Raw genomic sequence first — 19723 nt, forward strand, 5'->3', positions numbered from 1 at the left:
ACATTTCCCACAAGACCTGGGGCTTTCCAGGGGGCTGCCCGTTCCTCCCTCAGGTTTTAGGCTCAGGCAGCCCAGCCAGGAGGTGCTGAGATCCCGAGCGGGTGCTGGGGAGAGGCGGGAGCCGGAGAACAAAGGGAGGGCGGAGTGTGATCAGCTGCTGGGTGAGCACCGCGCTGCTACTGCTGCCTCCATTGTGATCTGGGACCCCGGGCGGAGCAGGAGGGTCTGTGCCGGGGAGACCCATTAACCCCCCGGGCCCGGCCCGCGCCCTGCTCCCGCTGGGACCGCCCCGGGCTCTGCCCGCCCCGCTGCGGCGCTGCAGCCTCCAGGTACCGGAGCGAGCCCCGGGGGCGGGGCCGGGCGGTGACTCTGCCCCAGTGTCCGTGGGGGGGACCCGGCATCTCGCAGCGCCGGGATCTGCTCCCTGGGGCAGCGCCCGCGGGGGGCTCGGAGCTGCTGTCCCCGCAGGAGCCCAACGCCCCCGGGCCCGGCCAGGCTCTGCCCTGGGGCCCCACGGGGGAGAACCAGCCCCACTGGGGTCCCTGCGTGGGGCCGGGCGGGGGGGAGACCTGGGAAAGGGGCGGATGGAAAATGTCTGCAGTCCGGACATGGCGGGGGGGGGGGGGGGAGAAGAGCCGGTGACCCCCGAGGAGCGGGGAGAGAAGGGGGGGGCTGAGATCCCCTCGGATTTACCGCTGCCCCCTCCCGTGGGGATAATGGAGCCCACACACCTCCTGGGTGTGCTGGTCTGGCCCATCTAGTGGCACCAAGACCCCTTAGAGAGCAATTAATGAGTCTGTGACAGCCTTAGCTAGCAGCCAGCTGGCTTTTAGCTCATGCTGTAGAGGCTCCTGCACTAAGCTCCAAAGGCCCCTAGGTCTATCCTGCCCCCTTCCCCCCTCCCCCCCCGGATGTTATGTTCTCTTCCATCCTGCCCCCTTTCTCTCTAGACAGCAAAATCCATGGTGAGCCCCCCCCGCTTCTCTCAAATCCCTGAGAAGGTCTGTTCTCCTCCACTTATTGTACCCCATTTTCTCGCCACTTCTCTAATGCGCACTTCAAATCTCTTCTGATTTGGGGTTTCCCCTTCCTCCCCCCATTTTTACCTGCAGTGATTTGTCCTTGTTTAGGTGGGAAATCATTTCCCTGAGTGATTTCTGAACTGGGAAGAGGATTAATGGGCAGAGGCTGGGAGAGCCCTGAGACACAGATACCTCTGGGCTGGGCTGCGGGGGACCACTCTCTGCTGGCAACAGGGCATGGGAAGGCCCAGGAAGGGAAGGGAGGAGCAAGCGTCCCCCATGGAGACGGCCCAGTCCCAGCTACTTCCCCTTCCCCCACCCTGCCCAACCCAGAAGCCCCCCCCCCAAGACACCGCCTGCTAGTCACATTCTCAGTTCCTGTTCCGCCGGCGCTGCAGAGACCCCAAGTGAGATCTGGGATCTGTTCTGCCAGGCGCTGCAGAGACCCAAATCAACATCAGATCCCACCATTATACCAGGCACTGAAGAGACCCCAACAAAGGTCAGACCCCACTGTTGTGACAGGTGCTGTGGAGACCCCAACTGAGATCTGCACCCATGTTATCCTGGGCACTGTAGAGACACTAACTGACATCTGGCCCCCCATTGTGCCAGGCAAAACTCAGACCCGGCCCGAGATCACAGCCCCCCTTGTGCCAGGCAGCGCACGACTGCAGCCCAGATTGCTGCCTCCATTGTGCTGGGCACTTCAGAGACCTCGACTGAGATCTGTGTCCCTTTGGGCCTGGCCCTGTACTAACCCCGACCCAGATCACACCCCACCACTGTACTGGGCACAGCACAGACCCTGACAGAGATCCTGCCCCCATATTTTGCCAGATGCTGCAGGGCCCCCAAACAAAATCAGGGATCCTGTAATGCCGGGAGTTGCAGAGCCCCCAGTTGAGCTCCTGTTATGCCAGGCACTGAAGAGAAGCCAGGGGAGATCAGGGCTTCTGTTGTGCCACTCACTGCACAGACCCTGACCTACATCACCTGTTCATTTTTTTGCCCCCACTGCTCCCCTTGGAAGGCTGTTCCAGAACTTCACTCCTCCGGTGGTTAGAAACCTTCATCTAATTTCAAGTCTAAATTTGTTGATGGCCAATATTCATTTGGTTTAGTGCCAGCATTGGTGCTTAACCTCAATAACTCCTCTTCTTCCCTGGTATTTATCCTTCTGATGTATTTATAGAGAGCGATCATATCTCCCCTCAGCCTTCTTTTGGTTAGACTAAACACAAGCCAAGCTCTTTGAGTCTCCTCTCATAAAGCAGATTTTTCCATTCCTCGGATCATCCTAGTAGCCCTTCTCTGCACCTGTTCCAGTTTGAATTCATTTTTCTTAAGCATGGGAGACAAAAACTGCACAGTATTTCAGATGAGGTCTCACCAGTGCCTTATATAATGGCACTAACACTTCCCTGTTGCTACTGGAACTACCTCACCTGATGCATCCTAGGACTGCATTAGCCTTTTTCATGGCTGCATCACAGTGGCAGCTCATCCTGTGATGAACCAATACACCTAGGTCTTTCTCCTCCTCTGTCACTTCCAACTGATAAATCCCCAGTTTACAGGAAAAATTCTTGTTGTTAGTCCTTAAATGCATGACTTTGCACTATTAAATATCATCCCATTTCTATTACTTCAGTTTACAAGGACATCCAGATCTTCTTGTATGATAATCTGGTCCTCCTCCGCATTGGCAATCCCTCCCAGCTTTGTGTCATCTGCAAATTTTATTAGAATGCTCCCACTTTTTCTGCCAAGGTCACTAATAAAAATGTGAAATAATACTGGTCCCAAGACCAATCCCTGAGAAACTCCACTAGTGACCTCCCTCCAGCCTGGCAGTTCAGTATGACCCCTTGTAGTCTCCTCTTTAACCAGTTCCTTATCCACCTTTCAGTTCTCAAATTAATCCCCATCTTCTCCAATGTAACAAACAGTTTCCCATGTGGAACTGTATCAAATGCCTTACTGACATTCAGATAGATTTGAGCTACTGCATTTCCTTTGTCCAAAAAATTAGTTACCTTCTCACAGAAGGAGATCAAGTTTCTCTGGCATGATCAGCCTTTTGCAACACCATGTTTTATTTATTTACAGTGCTGAAGGCTGGAAGGAACTGTTAGCAATAGGCTGAGAATGGCCATGTGGAGGTGGGGGAGGGGATGGCAGACTGTGTGGAGGTGGGGAGGGGATGTGATGTTGGATTTGGGGATTTTGTTTTGTAGGAGTCCATGTCTCTGCTCCCTGTGGCCGTGGTGCATTCTGTACCAAAGCAGCATGTCAGCAAAGCAGACACACACCCCATAGCTCCATCTGGAACACGCAGCATTCACTGCCAGATGGTCTGGGCAGTTTTTCAGGGACCCAGCTTGTTATGCCTGGCTGGGGTGGATTCAGTTGGACGGGGGTCTGGGGCTCTGATAGTTTGGGATGTTCCTTTTTGCATAGTCAGTTCTTTCCCTTTTTTGTCTTACCCCCACCTATGCCCTATGCCACTCTCTTCTTAACTTAGGGGGGAGGGATAGCTCAGTGGTTTGAGCATTAGCCTGCTAAATCCAGGGTTGTGAGTTTAATCCTTGAGGAGGCCATTTAGGGATCTGGGGCAAAATCAGTACTTGGTCCTGCTAGAGAAGGCAGTGGGCTGGACTCAATGACCTTTCAGGGTCCCTTCCAGTTCTATGACATAGGTATAGCTCCATATATTATTTATTTAACTTGCTTTGGTTATTTCAGTTCCAGTTTTTAAATGGGATCTAATAATTGCAAAGCTGAATGAAAGATAAAACAAACAGAACCATTTGAATTTTGGCACATAGCTGGTAGAACTGTACCTAGTGAAGCTATGCTGTAATTACCTGGCTACCTATAACATTTTGTGGTGGGGTGGATAAAGCAATGTCACATAGGGTTACCATATTTAATAAATAAAAAAAGAGGACCCTCCACAGGCCCTGGCCCCGCCCATTTCCCCACCTCTAGCCCCGCCCCAACCCCCCCCTTCCCCGCCCTAACTCCGCCCCCTCCTCCTCCCACTCCCAGCTATGGGGAAAGGGCTGACCCAGCGCTACCAGCTTCACGGTTTGCCGGGCAGCCCCTAGACCCTGCACCCCCGGCCAGCGCTTCCCCAGCGCAGCTGGAGCCCGGGAGGGGATGCGCCCAGCCGGGGGCGCAGGGTCTGGAGGCTGCCCGGCAAACCGTGAAGCCAGTAGCGCTTGGGCTTTGGGCAGCCCCTATGCCTCCGGACCCTGCGCCCCCAGCCGGGCACTTCCCCTCCCGGGCTCTGGCGGCGCAGGGTCCGGAGGCACGGGGGCTGCCCGAAGCCAGTAGCGCTCGGGCAGCTCGGATCTTAAACAGAGCCGAGCTGCCCGAGCGCTACCGGCTTCGGGCAGCCCCCGTGCCTCTGGACCCCGAGCCGCCGGCCAGGCACTTCCCTTCCTGGGCTCCAGCTGAGCTGCTCTGCTCCTCCCCTCTCAGACTTTAAAAGCCGAGCTGCTCGAGCCAGCGCTACCGGCTTCGGGCAGCCCCCCTTGCCTCCGGACCCCGAGCCGCCGGAGCAGAGCAGCTGGAGCCCAGGAAGGGAAGTGCCTGGCCAGCGGCTCGGGGTCCGGAGGCAGGGGGGGCTGCCCGAAGCCAGTAGCGCTGGCTCAGGCAGCTCGGCTTTTAAAGTCTGAGAGGGGAGGAGCGGAGCAGAGCAGCCGCGGGAGGGGAAGTGCCCGGCCGGCATTTTCCCGAACATGTTCGGCTTTTCGGTAATTCCCCCCGGACAGGGGTTTGATTGCCGAAAAGCAGGACATGTCCGGGAAAAAACGGACGTATGGTAACCCTAATATCACAGAGCCAAAAGTGCTTTTTAGGGCAAAAGGGCTCGTCAGGTGTTTGCTCTCTAAGGAACATGTCACCGGCCAGAGCTTGCAGTCTTTCAGGAGTGGTGCGCTGGATTGTATTTAGTAATCTCCAAATAAAAGGTTAAGACGGCTGGTTCACAATATCCAATGAAATCTTGCAAACAATTATACAAATAGACCCTAATGCTATTAAAACAACATGGGATTAATACTGATTCAAAACTGAAATTAAAATTATGGGATAAATGCATGAGAATGGAACTGACACCTAATTTCCATTTCTTAATGCTTGAAATTTTGACACTTGCTCACATCATCTGTTTTTGTAAAAGCGATGCACAGCACACAGTCAAGTTAATGAATGAAAGCACACCAATTATTGACTGCTTTGTGTTGTGTAAGCATCTGATTAAGCACCTAATTAAAACTGTACCACTGTAAGTGGAAATGTATCAACACAGTTTAGCTCCAATGTGCTTAAATGTGAATGAAAAGTTTCTAAATTAAATACATGGCAGGATGATAAACGGGGAAAATACACAGAAGTGCCTCTATCCAATCCTCTTGATTTCTTGTCCCAACCCCCCATGAGTTCTGGCCTCTTGGTCAACTTGGCTCCCAGTCCCACATCAGCTGTGACCTCTCCCAGCCTAACCCATTTCTACTGCATTTCTTCATCGCCCTCATCCAGGCAGGGGTTGGTGCTGCAGCCCATAAGGCACCTGCGTTAATCACTGTCTCACATACTGGGGCTATTTAGGTATCATGCAACGATTTATCAGGGTTTCTAACTCTGGGAGGTGGGTGAGAGGAGAGGCTGAGAGGGAGTTTGCTCCCCACCCTCTTTAGGGTCATGTTCAAGCCTGGTAGCCTCCATGTTACCGCCCTCTCCCCCATGTGTCAGAGTGTCACTTTCTGATCATAATGCCACTGGCCTCAGCAGAGCTCCCAGACAGGAGCTACATCACTAGGGGATTATGGTGGAGAGCACGTGTCAGTGACTTAGGGTAAAATACATCATAGGGAGGGTGTAGTTATCCCCAAAGCAAGCATTACAGTCCAGGAAGTGAAAGAATTTGAGTATTTAGTTACTTAAAAGTACACTTGAAAGGATTGGATTTTTATCAATAAATCTCACTAAATGTTGATTTCACTGTACACACATACACAAACACAAAAATATTTATATAGGCAAAATACAAAAATGCTTCTGGAGAAAGTTGAGTTTGATTTAAGGATATTTACACTCTATATTTTGCATGTGACACTGACAATTTGTGTTTGAACAGTTATAAAGATTTGGCTTTTTAAATCTCAACATTTACTGTAATTAAATAATTGTTGTCTGACCACCCCTGTAACTTCCCACAGCTCTTAACATTGAAATTGTAAATATTGGAAAAAGGTCTTAAAATAAATATCAATATCATCTATTGAAATTAAAAGAAAGAAATAGACAAAATGAATTTTGCCAAACCCACTTAACAGCAATCGCAATATGCTAGGGGATGGGAATTCCCAGCTAAGGCATCCAACCTTTAACTCTGCCCTGTAGTGACACCAGGCAACCGTCATAGGGCTACGAATAAGGCATTTTACTGTATAAAGTTCCAGATTAGATTATACCAATTTGTAAAGACACATGAGATCTTTCCCTCAGGATATCACCTTCACTGGGTTGTTTCTTTTATTGGTAATTCCCAGAAGTCAATAGATCAATAACATTCTATCAGTTATGAAGTGGCCATTTTGGATTTCTGTCGAGTGTCTACAATTTTGCACTAGGGGCCAGGTCCTTGTGAGATGGAGCCTTGGTTTCATTTTAACTTGTGCATGCTCAGCGGCCTCCAGAATTTGGTTTAAAGTAGTTCCATGTTTCCCTGGCCTGTTCTTAAAAGTGCTGCTATAGAAAGAGGGGAGGGGCAGGAACTCACTGTAGGATCAGTAGCTGAGTCCCTTAGATATTTATAGCTCATCGGAAGAAGGACGGGGATTGGTGGGTGTCTGGGGATTTAATAATAAACACACAAATATCATCATTCTTAATGAATTGTCATCTTATGATTCCCATAACACACTAATAAACTCTGGCCACCCCTGGCAGTCCAGGGAGGGTATTAATAAACTCCTTTGGCCAGTGTTGAACCTAAGGCACAAGGATCTTTCAGTGGCTGTCTGAGTCACCCAGAGTGAAATTCACTTCACTGGATAAATCCTTAGTTGCTGGCTCTGCAGAGGGGAGGTGAATTCCATCCCCCATTCCTGGGCATGGGAGCCCCACACAATCCTCACCCCAATCTCAGCCATTACCCGAACCTTCCCCTGCAGTAATGGACCCACTTGATGCTGCCAGTGCCATCTGCCATGGGACCCAGAGGGAGCAGAGGCCCAGCTCCAGAACTGCTCCCCCTGCCCAGAGCCCCCATGCTGTGCTGGAGTTGCCCTGGCTTTCAAGTCTGCAGATGGGTCTAGCTGTCTGGGGACCTAGCCCGTGCACCCACCACACACACACACACACACACACACTTCATCTCAACACACATCCCAGGATGGGGAAGGACCATTTGGGGCTGGCTGCAGTCTCCCCTTGCTGCTATAAGGGGAATGGGGTAGTCCCCCATATAGGACACAAATACACCCATGGGCAGATGGGAAATGTAGTTTCCTCTGTGGGGTTGAAAATGTTTGGTTTAGAGTCATGAGTTCTGTCTTCCTGCTTATTTCTCCTTCTGCCACTTTCAGGTCTTTTGGAGAGACAAGGTGTGTGAAGTAATTTCTTTTAGGACTTATTAAAAAAACTACTTCTCTTTAATATCCTGGGACAAACATGGCTACAAGAACCCATTCAGTCTTTCTCCTTTTCCCTTTGTACCTCCTCCCCTTTTTACTTCCCCCTCAGCTGAGACTGTCCCATGTGATGAGGAAATTAGGGTTCACTCCTGTAATGATTGGGTCCTGCCATCACTAATGGGAGTGAAAGCCTCTGTATGTCAGTGACAGCAGCAGCTCTGGGACTTGGAGACACCTAGGGAGAAGAGATGGGAGTGAGCTGGTGATGTTTGTTCAGGGTGTGAGTTATTCCTCACATGCAGAATTCATGTCCAGCACATAATTTCTTTTCTCCCCTCCGCAGAAAATACATTCTGCCTGAGAAGTACTGCATTTACACCTTTCACCCACCAGAGGACACTGTGGAGCCAGACCAGCCAGCAGTAAGCTGGGCTCATCACAGCACTCTGCCTGCAGAGCCAGGTTAGGACAGACAATGGGGCACATGGGATGGCGGAGGTGTGTGTCACAGACTGGGGTTCAGAATGCCTAGTGGGGCGGGGGACACAGACTGGGGCATAGCCTTAGGAACTAGTGGGGTGACAGCATTGAGCCAGGGGTTGAATGGGAGGCGGGCTGCAGGGCCACATGGTGACAGGGGGTATGGAGGTTCAGGGACACATGGGGGGCTGCAGGGACACACAGGGACAGGGGCAAGTGTGCCTGACTGAATGGGAGAGGCTTGTGGTCAGCCAGGGTCTACATGAGGGAGGCTCCCCAACTCCTAACAATCGCTTCCCCTCCCCCCAAAAATCTGTTTCATACGTCTCTTACCCGCACCAAATAACCCACCAGGTTCACTCCCAGGCTCCTTCCCTCTCCCTCAGCTCCCCTGTCACCCCTGACTCCTCCAAGCCTTTGCGCTGCTTCTGAGGGGTGTGGGAAATACAGTTCTCTATTGTATTTTGAAGTAATTACTCAAAGTTCTGTATTAATATGCCTAGTAAGGAATCTATTTGTAAAAAAAAATACCTGAATCATTGGTGCTTTTTTGTTTGTTCTTTGGGTCGAGGGTTGTCTGTATTGTTAGAGATATACTTGGTGACAGGTATTTTGAAATAAATTACCAAAACAATTGAAAATGGCATGCTTATATTTTGTTATTTTGACAAATAAAATATGCAGAATTTTAAAATATTGTGTGTAGAATTTTTAATTGTTTGGCGCAGAATTCCCCCAGGAGTAGTGAGTGCTTGGTAAAATACAGGATGCTGCTGTCTCCTTTCTGATCCAGGAGCTGGGCTGAGCAGTTGCTGCTCCCCAGTGGTGTCAATTTATTCACAATTTCTCTATTTTCCTCCACTGATTTTGTCCCCTTTTCTCTCTAAAGCTCCAATGCTTTTTAAAAAACACCTCAGATTTGGTGGGTTTCCCCACCCACTCTATCTGCAGGATTTCTCCTTGCTTCGGTGGGAAATTGTTGCCCTGAGCTATTCCCCAATGGGAAGAGAGTAAGGATATGTCTACACTGGCAGAGTTACAGCACCACTCAGAGAGCGCTGAAGGGAAACCGCTATTGTTTGTTCACACTAGCAGCACTTCACACTAGCAGCTGCCTGCTCAATGCGTGTTCACACTAGCAGCACTTGCAGTGATATTCAGAGTGGTGCACTCTGGGCAGCTATCCCACAGAACATCTCTTCCTCTTCTGCCACTAGGAGTTGTGGGAAGGTGGAGGGGTCATGGGGCATCCTGGGTCCTGATACAAAATTACTAAAGATACCAAAGATAGTTAAGACTCAGGCAAACTGTGAAGAGCTACAAAAGGATTTCTCAAAGCTGGGTGACTGGGCAACAAAATGGTAGATCAAATTTCATGTTAATAAATGCAAAGTAATGCAGGTTGGAAAGCATAATCCCAACTATACATATAAAATGATGGGGTCTAAGTTAGTTGTTACCACTCAAGAAAGAGATCTTGGAGTCATTGTGGATAGTTCTCTGAAAACATCCACTCAGTGTGCAGTGGCAGTCAAAAAAGCAGAATGCTGGGAATCATTAAGAAAGCGATAGAAAATAGGATAAAAAATATCATGTTGCCTCTATATAAATCCATGGTATGCCCACATCTTGAATACTGCATGCAGATGTTGTTGCCCCATCTCAAAAAAGATATATTGGAATTGGAAAAGGTTGAGAAAAGGGAACAAAATGATTAGGAGTATGGAATGGCTTTTGTATGAGGAGAGATTAATAAGACTGGGACTTTTCAGCTTGGAAAAGAGATGGCTAAGGGGAGATATGATTGAGGTCTATAAAATCAGGACTGGTGTAGAGAAAGTACATAAGGAAGTGTTGTTTACTCCTTCTCATAACACAAGAACTAGGGCTCACCACATGAAATTAATAGGCAGCAGGTTTAAAACAAATAAAAGTAAGTATTTCTTCACACAATGCACAGTCAACCTGTGGAACTCCTTGCCGGAGGATGTTGTGAAGGCCAAGACCATAACAGGGTTCAAAAAAAGAACTAGATAAATTCATGGAGGATAGGTCCATCAATGGCTATTAGCCAGGCTGGGCAGGAATGGTGTCCCTAGCCTCTGTTTGCCAGAAGCTGGGAATGAGCGACAGGGGATGGTTCACTTGATGATGACCTGTTCTGTTCATTCCCTCTGGGGCACCTGGCACTGGCCACTGTCGGAAGAGCTAGGTGGACCTTCCACAATTGGTGCCATCTTTCAATGGTTTGTGTACTGCACGCTCTGCCTCTTCAGTCTGCAGGAATGAATCCTGCATTGTTGATCAGTATGCTGCTCACTCGGACTTACATGTCACAAGTGGCCGTGAAGTTATTCCTTAAAGCAGCAAAGGCAAGGGGAGTGTGACATTGATCTCACCACACGTAGTAGCTATGACACAAGATTGCTTGTGGCATTCACAGGGGTGCTGAGGATAGGACAAGAAGCAATGTGCTTAAATTGCAGCAAAGGAGGTTTAGGTGGGACATTAGGAAAAACTTCCTGTCAGGGTGGCTAAGCACTGGAATAAATTGCCTAGGGAGGTTGTCGAAACTCCATCATTGGAGATTTTTAAGAGCAGGTTAGAAAATACCTGTCAGGGATGGTCTAGATAAAACTTTAGTCCAGTCCCCAGCACTCATGGCAGGACAGATGACCTCTCGAGGTCCCTTCTCGTCCTATGATACTCAGATATTATCGCAGGCAGCAACTCAAAAGCATTCAATAAAGTCTAAACACTAAACAAATGCTTATAATTCTAATACCTGTTTTAACAATACTAATACACGTGAGCAAGACTGATTCCAGCTATGCGGTTGTCCATGTTCAATTGAGACGTGGGGGCTTTTGCAAGAGCTAACTCCTCATCTGCCAGTGTCACAGGCAGGATGGGCAGGGATGGTGTCTCTAGCCTCTGTTTGTCAGAAGTGGGAATGGGTGACAGGGGATGGATCACTTGATGATTACCTGTTCTCTTCATTCCCTCTGAAGCACCTGGCATTGGCCACTGAGCTAGATGGACCATTGGTCTGACGCAGTGGGCCATTCTTATGTTCACAGTCTCTATCAGGAGTATCTACTCATTTGGACTCACTGGGGAGCCACAGAAAGAAACCAGGTGTGCTGAGGAAAGAAGGCCCAGTCTCAGAGCCCCCGGGGTCATGCTTGTCAAAAGCTAAAACTAGGCCCAGCCCATGAAAGGGGCACTCCCAGGAGAGACTGTATAAAGGCTGGAGCATCAAACAACTTAGTAAACCTGAGACAGCTGCCTTGGGACAATGACAGGGAGAATCCCCCAAAGTCAGTCCTGGGATTCTGCTCTTCTCTGGACTTTGGTTCAGAGACTCAGTTACTGGGAGGGTTTCACCATGTCTCAGAGGGTTGCATCCTGGTGGAAGGAGGCTGGCCTGTCTGGAATAAGGTCACTCTGTGATTCACAATGTGGCAGAACCTAGAATGTCTGTTAGCAGGGAAAAATCCTGGGGGGAATTGGCTTGTGGAATGGACAAAACCCCTGTCTGAAGTCTCTCACGTTGCCCTTCTCGCCCTGGCAGGCTACAGAATAACATCCACATTTCACTCCAGATCATCCCCTACTCCCAGGGGGAAGGAAATGGCTGCAATGGAGCTGGCTCAGGTAAGGGATTATCAGGGAGCTGGTGATGGGTTCTGCTTGGAGGGAGAGGAGCAGTAAATGCATAGGAGTGTGGGAGCTGCTAGAGGTGCTGGGAGGCAGGACATTTCTAGATTGGAGAAGGGGAGGGGACAGGATGTGACAAACCTGCTGAGACTTGTGTAATCTAGGGTGTGAAGGGTTGTCACCCTGGGGTGCAATGTGGGGGGCTTCTGGGAACCGCTGTGCCCTCTAACTCTGAAGCTGGGCTGGCCCTTCTCACACTGCTTTGCTGGAGATTCAGCCAGCCTCTCCAAGCCCTGTTATCACCCTATACAACAGCAGGTGGCACCACACATCCAACTAAGCTACCTGAGTGCTTTACTTAAGCCACTCAAAGACAGATAGAAGACAACAGCCAATTTCCCAGCTCCCCAACCTTGTACACCTGCTGTAGTATAAATCCAAAATTATACCATCTTGTAGTGCACAGGGATCTGTATAATGGAAGCTCATTAATATAGTTCGCCTTTCCCTCGATATGGGGAAGATGTGCACAACAAGCTTGTGCTAACCAAGCTGAGATTTTCCCCAGACACTTCACTCAAAATACACTGGTTAAGATAAAGCATAAAATAAGTTTATTAACTGCAGAAAGATAGATTTTAAGTGATTATAAGTGATAGCAAACAGATCAAAGTAGGTTACTTAGCAAATCCTTAAAAACTCAAACTAAGCCTAGCATACTAGATCCGGGATCGGCAACCTTTCAGAAGTGGTGTGCCGAGTCTTCATTTATTCACTCTAATTTAAGGTTTCGCGTGCCAGTCATACATTTTAACATTTTTAGAAGGTCTTTCTCTAAGACTATAATATATAACTAAACTATTGTTGTATGTAAAGTAAATAAGGTTTTTAAAATGTTTAAGAAGCTTCATTTAAAATTAAATTAAAATGCAGAACCCCCTGGACCAGTGGCCAGGACCTGGGCAGTGTGAGTGCCACTGAAAATCAGCTTGTGTGCCGCCTTTGGCACGCGTGCCATAGGTTGCCTACCCCTGTACTAGATGGATAGAATTTGAATTAGCAATTTCTCACCCTGAATGACGATAGAAGCAGTCCACCAAGTTTCCATACACAGGCTAGAAATCCCATTACCCTGGGACCAGCACTACCCCAGTTCAGTCTTTGTTCCTCAGGTGTTTCCAGGAGTTCTCTTGTGTGGGGAATGAGGCCAAGAGATGATGTCACACTCCTGGGTGTGGAGTTCTGTTCCACTTAGAGAGAGATTAATGAGTCTGCTCTACCGTCTTAGTTAAGGGCTACATGGCTTTTTAGCTCATGCAGTAGAGGCTCGTGCACTAAACTCGAGAGGCCTGAGGTTCGATCCCACCCATTGATGACCGGGGTCCATCGGTGTTACAATAGCAGCCATTACTCATAGGTTCACTGAAAGGTTCATGGGAATGCTAAACTCTTCCATTGTCTTTGTTGATGAGCCATCAGCACTGTCTGGCTTCTTCATTGTTGTACCTGAAAGGCTCGTTGTGGGTGTTACCCAGAGTAAGCACATTTGAAATTCATATACATAGTCAATATCCATAACTTCAGATACAAACATGATCCATGCACACAGGTAGGATAATTATTGTGACGGGTTGGTTCACAGAAACCCCCTTGGGAGCTGCCACCTAATGTACCAAGACTACTTCTATTCCTGTTTTCCCTGCCAGCTCAGGACTTCAGCATCCTGTCTTGCTGAGCCAGACACTCCCATCTGCTCCAACACACCCCCAAACCTGCAAGTTTACCTGAAAACAGCTCACAGAAGTTTCCTTGTCTTTAGCACTCAGATGCCCAACTCCCAAAGGGGTCTAAACCCAAATAAATCCATTTTACCCTGTATAAAGCTTATACAGGGTAAACTCATAAATTGTTGACCCTCTATAACACTGATAGAGAGATATGCACAGTTGTTTGCTCCCCCAGGTATTAATACATACTCTGAGTTAATTACTAAGTAGAAAGTGATTTTATTAAATACAGAAAGTAGGATTTAAATGGTTCCAATTAGTAACAGACAGAACAAAGTAAGTCACCAAACAAAATAAAATAAAATGCGCGAATCTATGTCTAATCAAACTGAATACAGATAATCTCACCCTCAGAGATGCTTCAGTAAGCTTTTTCTCAGACTGGACACTTCCAGGCCTGGGCACAATTCTTTCCCCTGGTACAGCTCTTGTTGCAGCTCAGGTGATAGCTAGGGGATTCTTCATGATGGCTCCTCTCCTCACTTTGTTCTCTTCCACCCCTTTATATATCTTTTGCATAAGGCGGGAACCCTTTGTCCCTCTGGGTCCCCCCCCCTCCGCTGGAAAAGCACCAGGTTAAAGATGGATTCCAGTTCAGGTGACATGATCACATGTCACTGCAAGACTTCATTACCCACTTGCCGGCACACACATATACAGGAAGACTTAACAGGTAAACACAGCCATCTGCAGACCATAGTCCTGGTTAATGGGAGTCATCAAGATTCCAAACCACTATTAATGGCCCACACTTTGCATAATTACAATAGGCCCTCAGAGTTATATTTCATATTTCTAGTTTTAGATACAAGAGTGGTACAGTTATACATATAGGATGATCACACTCGGTAGATTATAAGCTTTGTAATGATACCTTACAAGAGACCTTTTGCATGAAGCATATTCCAGTTACATTATATTCACTTCTTATTATGTTTTTATAAAACCATATAGACTGCACAACGTCACAATTATATTTAGCAAATCATCACTTTTGACACCACACATGACACATCTTGTACAAAATGCATCATAATTATGTCATAATCATATTATAATCACACGACTATGGGGTGTAGTGTCAGATAGGGCCTAGTTGCAAGGCACAGGAGTTGGGAATGGAACTTCCCCTCTTTGTGGAACAGGAAGTAACCCCCTAGCCAGGGCTGGGAAAACTTCCCAGTCGCCCAGTGCTGGAACCGGAATCTACTGACACTTCATTAGTTACCACCACCCCCAAACTTTGTGGCAACTGCAAAATTTATCAGTGATGATTTTATATTCTCTTCCAGGTCATTGATAAGAATGTGAAATATCACAGGGCCAAGAACCAATCCTTGCGGGAACCTGCTAGAAATAAATCCACTCAACTACGCTTCCGCATTTACAATCACATATTTTATGTATGCCGTGTTTATTTTGTATCATTCTAGTTTTTTAGTCAAAATATTGTGGTGAACCAAGTCATTAGCCTTACAGAAGTCTAGGTATATTACATCAACACTATTTGCTGCAACCAAACTTTTGACCTCATCCAATAAAGATATACAGTTAGCTTGATAGGATCTATTTTCTCTAAACCTTTGTTGATGGATACTAATTATATTACCCACCTTTAAGTCTTTATTAATGAAATCCAGTATTGGCTGCTCCATTATCTTGCCCAGTATTGATGTCAGATTGACACTCTTCTAATTAGCTGGGTCATCTCTTTTATACTTTTTAAATATTGGCACAGCATTAGCTTTATTCCAGTCTCCTGGAATTTCCCCAGTGTTCCAAGCCCTAATGAAAATCAACATTAACAGTCCAACACGCTCCTCTGACAGGTCTTTTAAAACTCTTCGATACAAGTTATATGGACCTGCTGATTTAAACATATCTAAGTTTAATAGCTGCTGTTTAACGTCCTAGTGAGTTATTACTGGAATGGAAAGAGTGTCGTCATCAACATCTTATGATATGACTACATCATCTGTTTTTCCCCCAAATCCAGGAGAGAAATATTTATTGAACACTTTTACCTCTTTTGCATTATTTTTGATAATTCTGCCATTTCCATCTAGTAATTTACCACTACCATTGTTAGGATTCATTTTGTACTTAATATACTTTTAATAACTTCCTTCTCATCTTCATTGTTTGGTCATTGATTTCTGATAGCTTCTGTAACGGGGTCTAGACTCAGCACCGCTGGCGCCTCCTGCTAGTTACTCCGTGAATTAGCTCTTGTCTGTGCGTGATGTCTCGCTCGTTGTCTGCTCTGCTGATTTGGGAACCGCCTTGCTCCCTGCTTTGTGGTGTCCTCTTCAGGACATTGCCCTCCAGAGCCCACTACTCCATTCTCATCCCCTTCGGGGGGGAGGGGGGGGTTAACGGCAGTCCTTCAGCTTGCATCTGCCTCAGTGGCCAACCATAACCCCAAAGTCTAGCCCCTCACCTCAGGGGTAAGTTGCAGTCTTTCTCAACCACCCTCCTAGTGGCCAGGTGCAGTGCAAGGGGGGAAGAGGGGGAACTCAGGGCCACGCGCTACTCTGGGTCCTGACCCAGGGACCCTCTAGCAGCAGCCTCCCTCTGCCCTCCTTCTTTCCCCTCTTGTCCGCCTATCTTCTCTGGGCCCCTTCCTCTTTGGCCCCGAGCACCTTCTCCACCCTTTTTATCAGGGGCCGCAGCCTGGCAGGTAACTGGGCTGGAGCTCTCCTCTGCTCCCCCAAGCCTGCCCCGCACTGCTCTGTCCAAGGTGCTACCTCCCTACCTCAGGAGCCAATCCTCCTCCCTTGCTAGTCAGGGAAAGACTGCCCTCTCCTTTGCTAGGCAGTCTTTATATAGGGCCCAGCCCAGCCCTGATTGGCTGCCTCTTTCTTTGCTCTCCACAGGCCTTTGCTGATTGGCTGCTGGTCTGTGCAGCCTCTCTGGCCTGTTCCAGCCCTTTTTCTCATGGAGTGGGGCAGCCACCCAACTACCCTTCCCTTACCAATTTTCTACAATTCTGACCTTCTAACTTATATTCTTTACCATTGACTTCCCCTTTCTTCCATATATTTTATTTGGAGAGTGTTGGGATTCCTACCAGGGAGCCACCAGCAGGGTCCAGAGACAGCCCCATCTCCTATATCAAGCTCTGGCTAGTAGGTATGTGATAAATGTGAAGACCCTGCCTCCGTCTGTCAGCTGGGTGACACAAAGGTTCTCTCTTTCTACCCTCTGATGCCTCCTGGCTGCTCTAAGCAAGGTGGGGTGGGACTCTGCTAACATGTGCCTCCTGGAGCTTAAATTTACATGGCCCTGCTGTTCCGTGAATAGTGGGGTTGTGAGTGGGGTAGCAGGTACTAAGTGTTGGACTCTTGCTCTTTCAGGGGCCGGTGACTTTTGAGGAGGTGGCTGTGTATTTCACCAGGGAGGAGGGGGCTCTGCTGGACCCTGCTCAGAGAGCCCTCTACAGGGACGTCATGCAGGAGAACTATGAGACGGTGGTCTTGTTGGGTAAGGAGTCATGTCCTCTTGGTTACTAGAAGCTGTGGGGTCTCTGAAGAACTTGAGTGGTAATAACTTTATACCTTTACTCATGAAAGCTTTGCAGGTTTCCTTTCCCCCCTTTTCTTGCCTTATCTCCCACCTATTAGTATAATTTTTGGACATGTGCCTTTTTGGTGCTGTCAGTCATTTTAAAATTGCATTTAATATATCCTTATTGAATGCATTAAAACTATATTGATAATGATAGCTTTCATGCCTTTTCCTCATTTTAAGAGGAAAATATGCTGCCTGTAGAATTCTAAATTGAGTAAAATAATGTAATTACGGCAGTTTATGATCATTGATGTAACTTAAGTCAACTTAACTCTGTAGTGTAGACATAGTGTCAGTTGATCCTTAGTCACAAAGGCAATGAACATGGTTAATAATAATTATAACTATCCTGCCACTTTGACCCAAGAAAGCTAGCCTTGGGATGTTACTGCTTAAAAATGAGCTGGGGGTAAAACCATGGAATATTCTTTGTGACAAGTATCCCACAAATTCCACTGACCTCCCTTGTTTTCTTTGCCTCGAGCAGGGTTTCCAGTTTCCAAACCTGATATGATATTCCAGATGGAACGAGGGGAAGAGCCGTGGGTCCCAGACATCCAGCGCTCTGAAAAAGAAGTGCTCCCGAGAGCTACCTTCACAGGTGAGGAATTGGTTAAACCAACTCAAAAACTGTCTGTGAATACAGGAAACATTTGGGATGCCCTACAATGACCTTGTGAGCACTCCATGTTCAGGATTGTTCCCAGCAGGTGTGGAATCATTATGGCAGATGTCACTCATGGCTTCCCACCTATCCTGACTGACAACTGGCAGCAGGTCCCTCCCTGATCTTGCTTTCCCCTGAGTGTTCTGGTGAGATGTGGACCAAAACTGATCCCTTCCTCTCTCCTCTGGGGAAGAGTTTGGGGGAAAATCAGCTCCTGATAGGTTTGATCTCTCCAACACATATTTTGATTTGTTCATACCCTTTTCCATTGCTCTCTCTGAGATTTCCTTTCTCTCCGGTGCAGGGAGTGACCTATGTCTGGATTCTCCCTGTCTCCCATCAGGTGAGAATGAGGAGGAGAAACCCCAGCAGGAAGATGCTGAGCAAGTAGAACAACATGGAACGTTATCAGGAAGATCCAAAGGGAATGTTTCCGGGAGTTGTGAATTCCCAGAAAAAGCAAAAACCTGGGAGAGTCAGCACAGGCCAGAGGAAAATTTCAGTAGCCACTCAGACCTTACTGGAAATGAGAGAATCAACTTGGAAGAGACATGCTACACATGCCATGAGTGTGGGAAAAGCTTCAAACACCGCTCTGCCTTTATAACACACTATAGAATCCACTCTGGAGAAAGACCCTACACATGCTCTGAGTGTGCCAAAAGCTTCAGTCATAGCTCAACCCTTATTAGACATCAGAGAATTCACACTGGAGAGACACCTTACACATGCTCTGAGTGTGGGAAAAGCTTCAATCACAGATCAGCCCTTATGACACACCAGAGAATTCACACAGGAGAGAAACCCTACACATGCCCTGGGTGTGAGAAAAGCTTCAGGCATAGTTCAGCCCTCATCACACATCAGAGAATCCACACTGGAGAGAGACCCTACACATGCCTTGAGTGTGGCAAAAGCTTCAGTGATAGCTCAGGCCTTATCACACATCAGAGAATCCACACTGGTGTGACACCCTACACATGCCCTGAGTGTGGGAAAAGCTTCAGTCGGAGCTCAGCCGTTATCACGCATCAGAGAATCCACACTGGCGAGACACCTTACACATGCACAGAGTGTGGGAAAAGCTTCAGTCAGAACTCAACCCTTCTTAGACATCAGAAAATCCACACTGGAGAGACACCCTACACGTGCCCTGAATGTGGGAAAAGATTCAGTCGGAGCTCATACCTTATCACACATCAGAGAATTCACACTGGAGAGACGCCCTACACATGCTCTGAGTGTGAGAAAAGCTTCAGTCAGAGGTCAAACCTTATTAGACATCAAAAAATCCACATGGGAGAGACACCCTACGCATGCCCTGAGTGTGGGAAAAGCTTCAATCAGAGGTCAAACCTTATTAGACATCAGAGAATTCACATGGGAGAGAACTGTAACAAATGTCTTGATTAGGGCTGTGCAAAGATTTAAAAAAAATAATCACATTTGCTAATTCTCACATAGTTATCTGTGCACCATCTTCACTGTAGTCTCTCAGGTCCACCAGATGAGTTGCCTGCTTCTGCCTTTGCATCTCACCTTCTTTGGGGTCACTCCTCTGATCTTTTCTATCAACTGCTTTCCTTTTGAGTCATAGGAGTGTGTGTCCCTCAGCCAGAAATGTTCATCGGCTCCAGGTGGGAGAGAGAAGTTAGATCCCAACAAGCTACACTGAGGCAAAAACTACCTGTGCCTTACATCTACTAGGACTGTACATGGCGTTGGCTGCTCAAGTTAGTGATCTTGGTGTAAAAAGACAATTATATTTGTAGAGCAGATGCAGTGGTTGGCATTAGCTCTCCCCTTGACCTGACCTAAGCTCCATAAATTTTTCCTACTCTAAGCGCACCTTGAGCATCACAGTTCTACTCTTACCCCATTTCAAAG

The 19723-nt window shown here is 47.7% G+C and overlaps 2 protein-coding genes across 3 annotated transcripts in view; one reads left to right on the forward strand and one right to left on the reverse strand.

The window, feature by feature from the left end:
* LOC128823014 (zinc finger protein 436-like) overlaps positions 1-19723 on the reverse strand; it is a 446052-nt gene that overhangs the window by 30425 nt on the left and 395904 nt on the right. The window lies entirely within an intron of this gene.
* LOC128823045 (zinc finger protein 501-like) lies at positions 229-19644 on the forward strand. The gene is made up of 6 exons (XM_054005085.1): positions 229-329; positions 8016-8134; positions 11727-11809; positions 16956-17082; positions 17657-17770; positions 18141-19644. The coding sequence occupies exons 3-6, from the start codon at positions 11786-11788 to the stop codon at positions 19247-19249; spliced, it is 1374 nt and encodes a 457-aa protein (XP_053861060.1). The 5' UTR covers positions 229-329; positions 8016-8134; positions 11727-11785; the 3' UTR covers positions 19250-19644.

This window comes from Malaclemys terrapin, chromosome 15 (assembly GCF_027887155.1).
Source record: "Malaclemys terrapin pileata isolate rMalTer1 chromosome 15, rMalTer1.hap1, whole genome shotgun sequence".
NCBI classification, from domain to species: Eukaryota; Metazoa; Chordata; order Testudines; family Emydidae; genus Malaclemys; species Malaclemys terrapin.

What these genes read in the sequence shown, in the direction of transcription:
- LOC128823045 (XM_054005085.1), top strand. Translation starts at nt 11,786, where the DNA reads ATGGCTGCAATGGAGCTGGCTCAG. An exon ending in TGAGACGGTGGTCTTGTTGG is followed by an intron (nt 17,083 to 17,656) that starts GTAAGGAGTCAT and finishes TGCCTCGAGCAG; the next exon opens with GGTTTCCAGTTTCCAAACCT. An exon ending in CCCGAGAGCTACCTTCACAG is followed by an intron (nt 17,771 to 18,140) that starts GTGAGGAATTGG and finishes TCTCCGGTGCAG; the next exon opens with GGAGTGACCTATGTCTGGAT.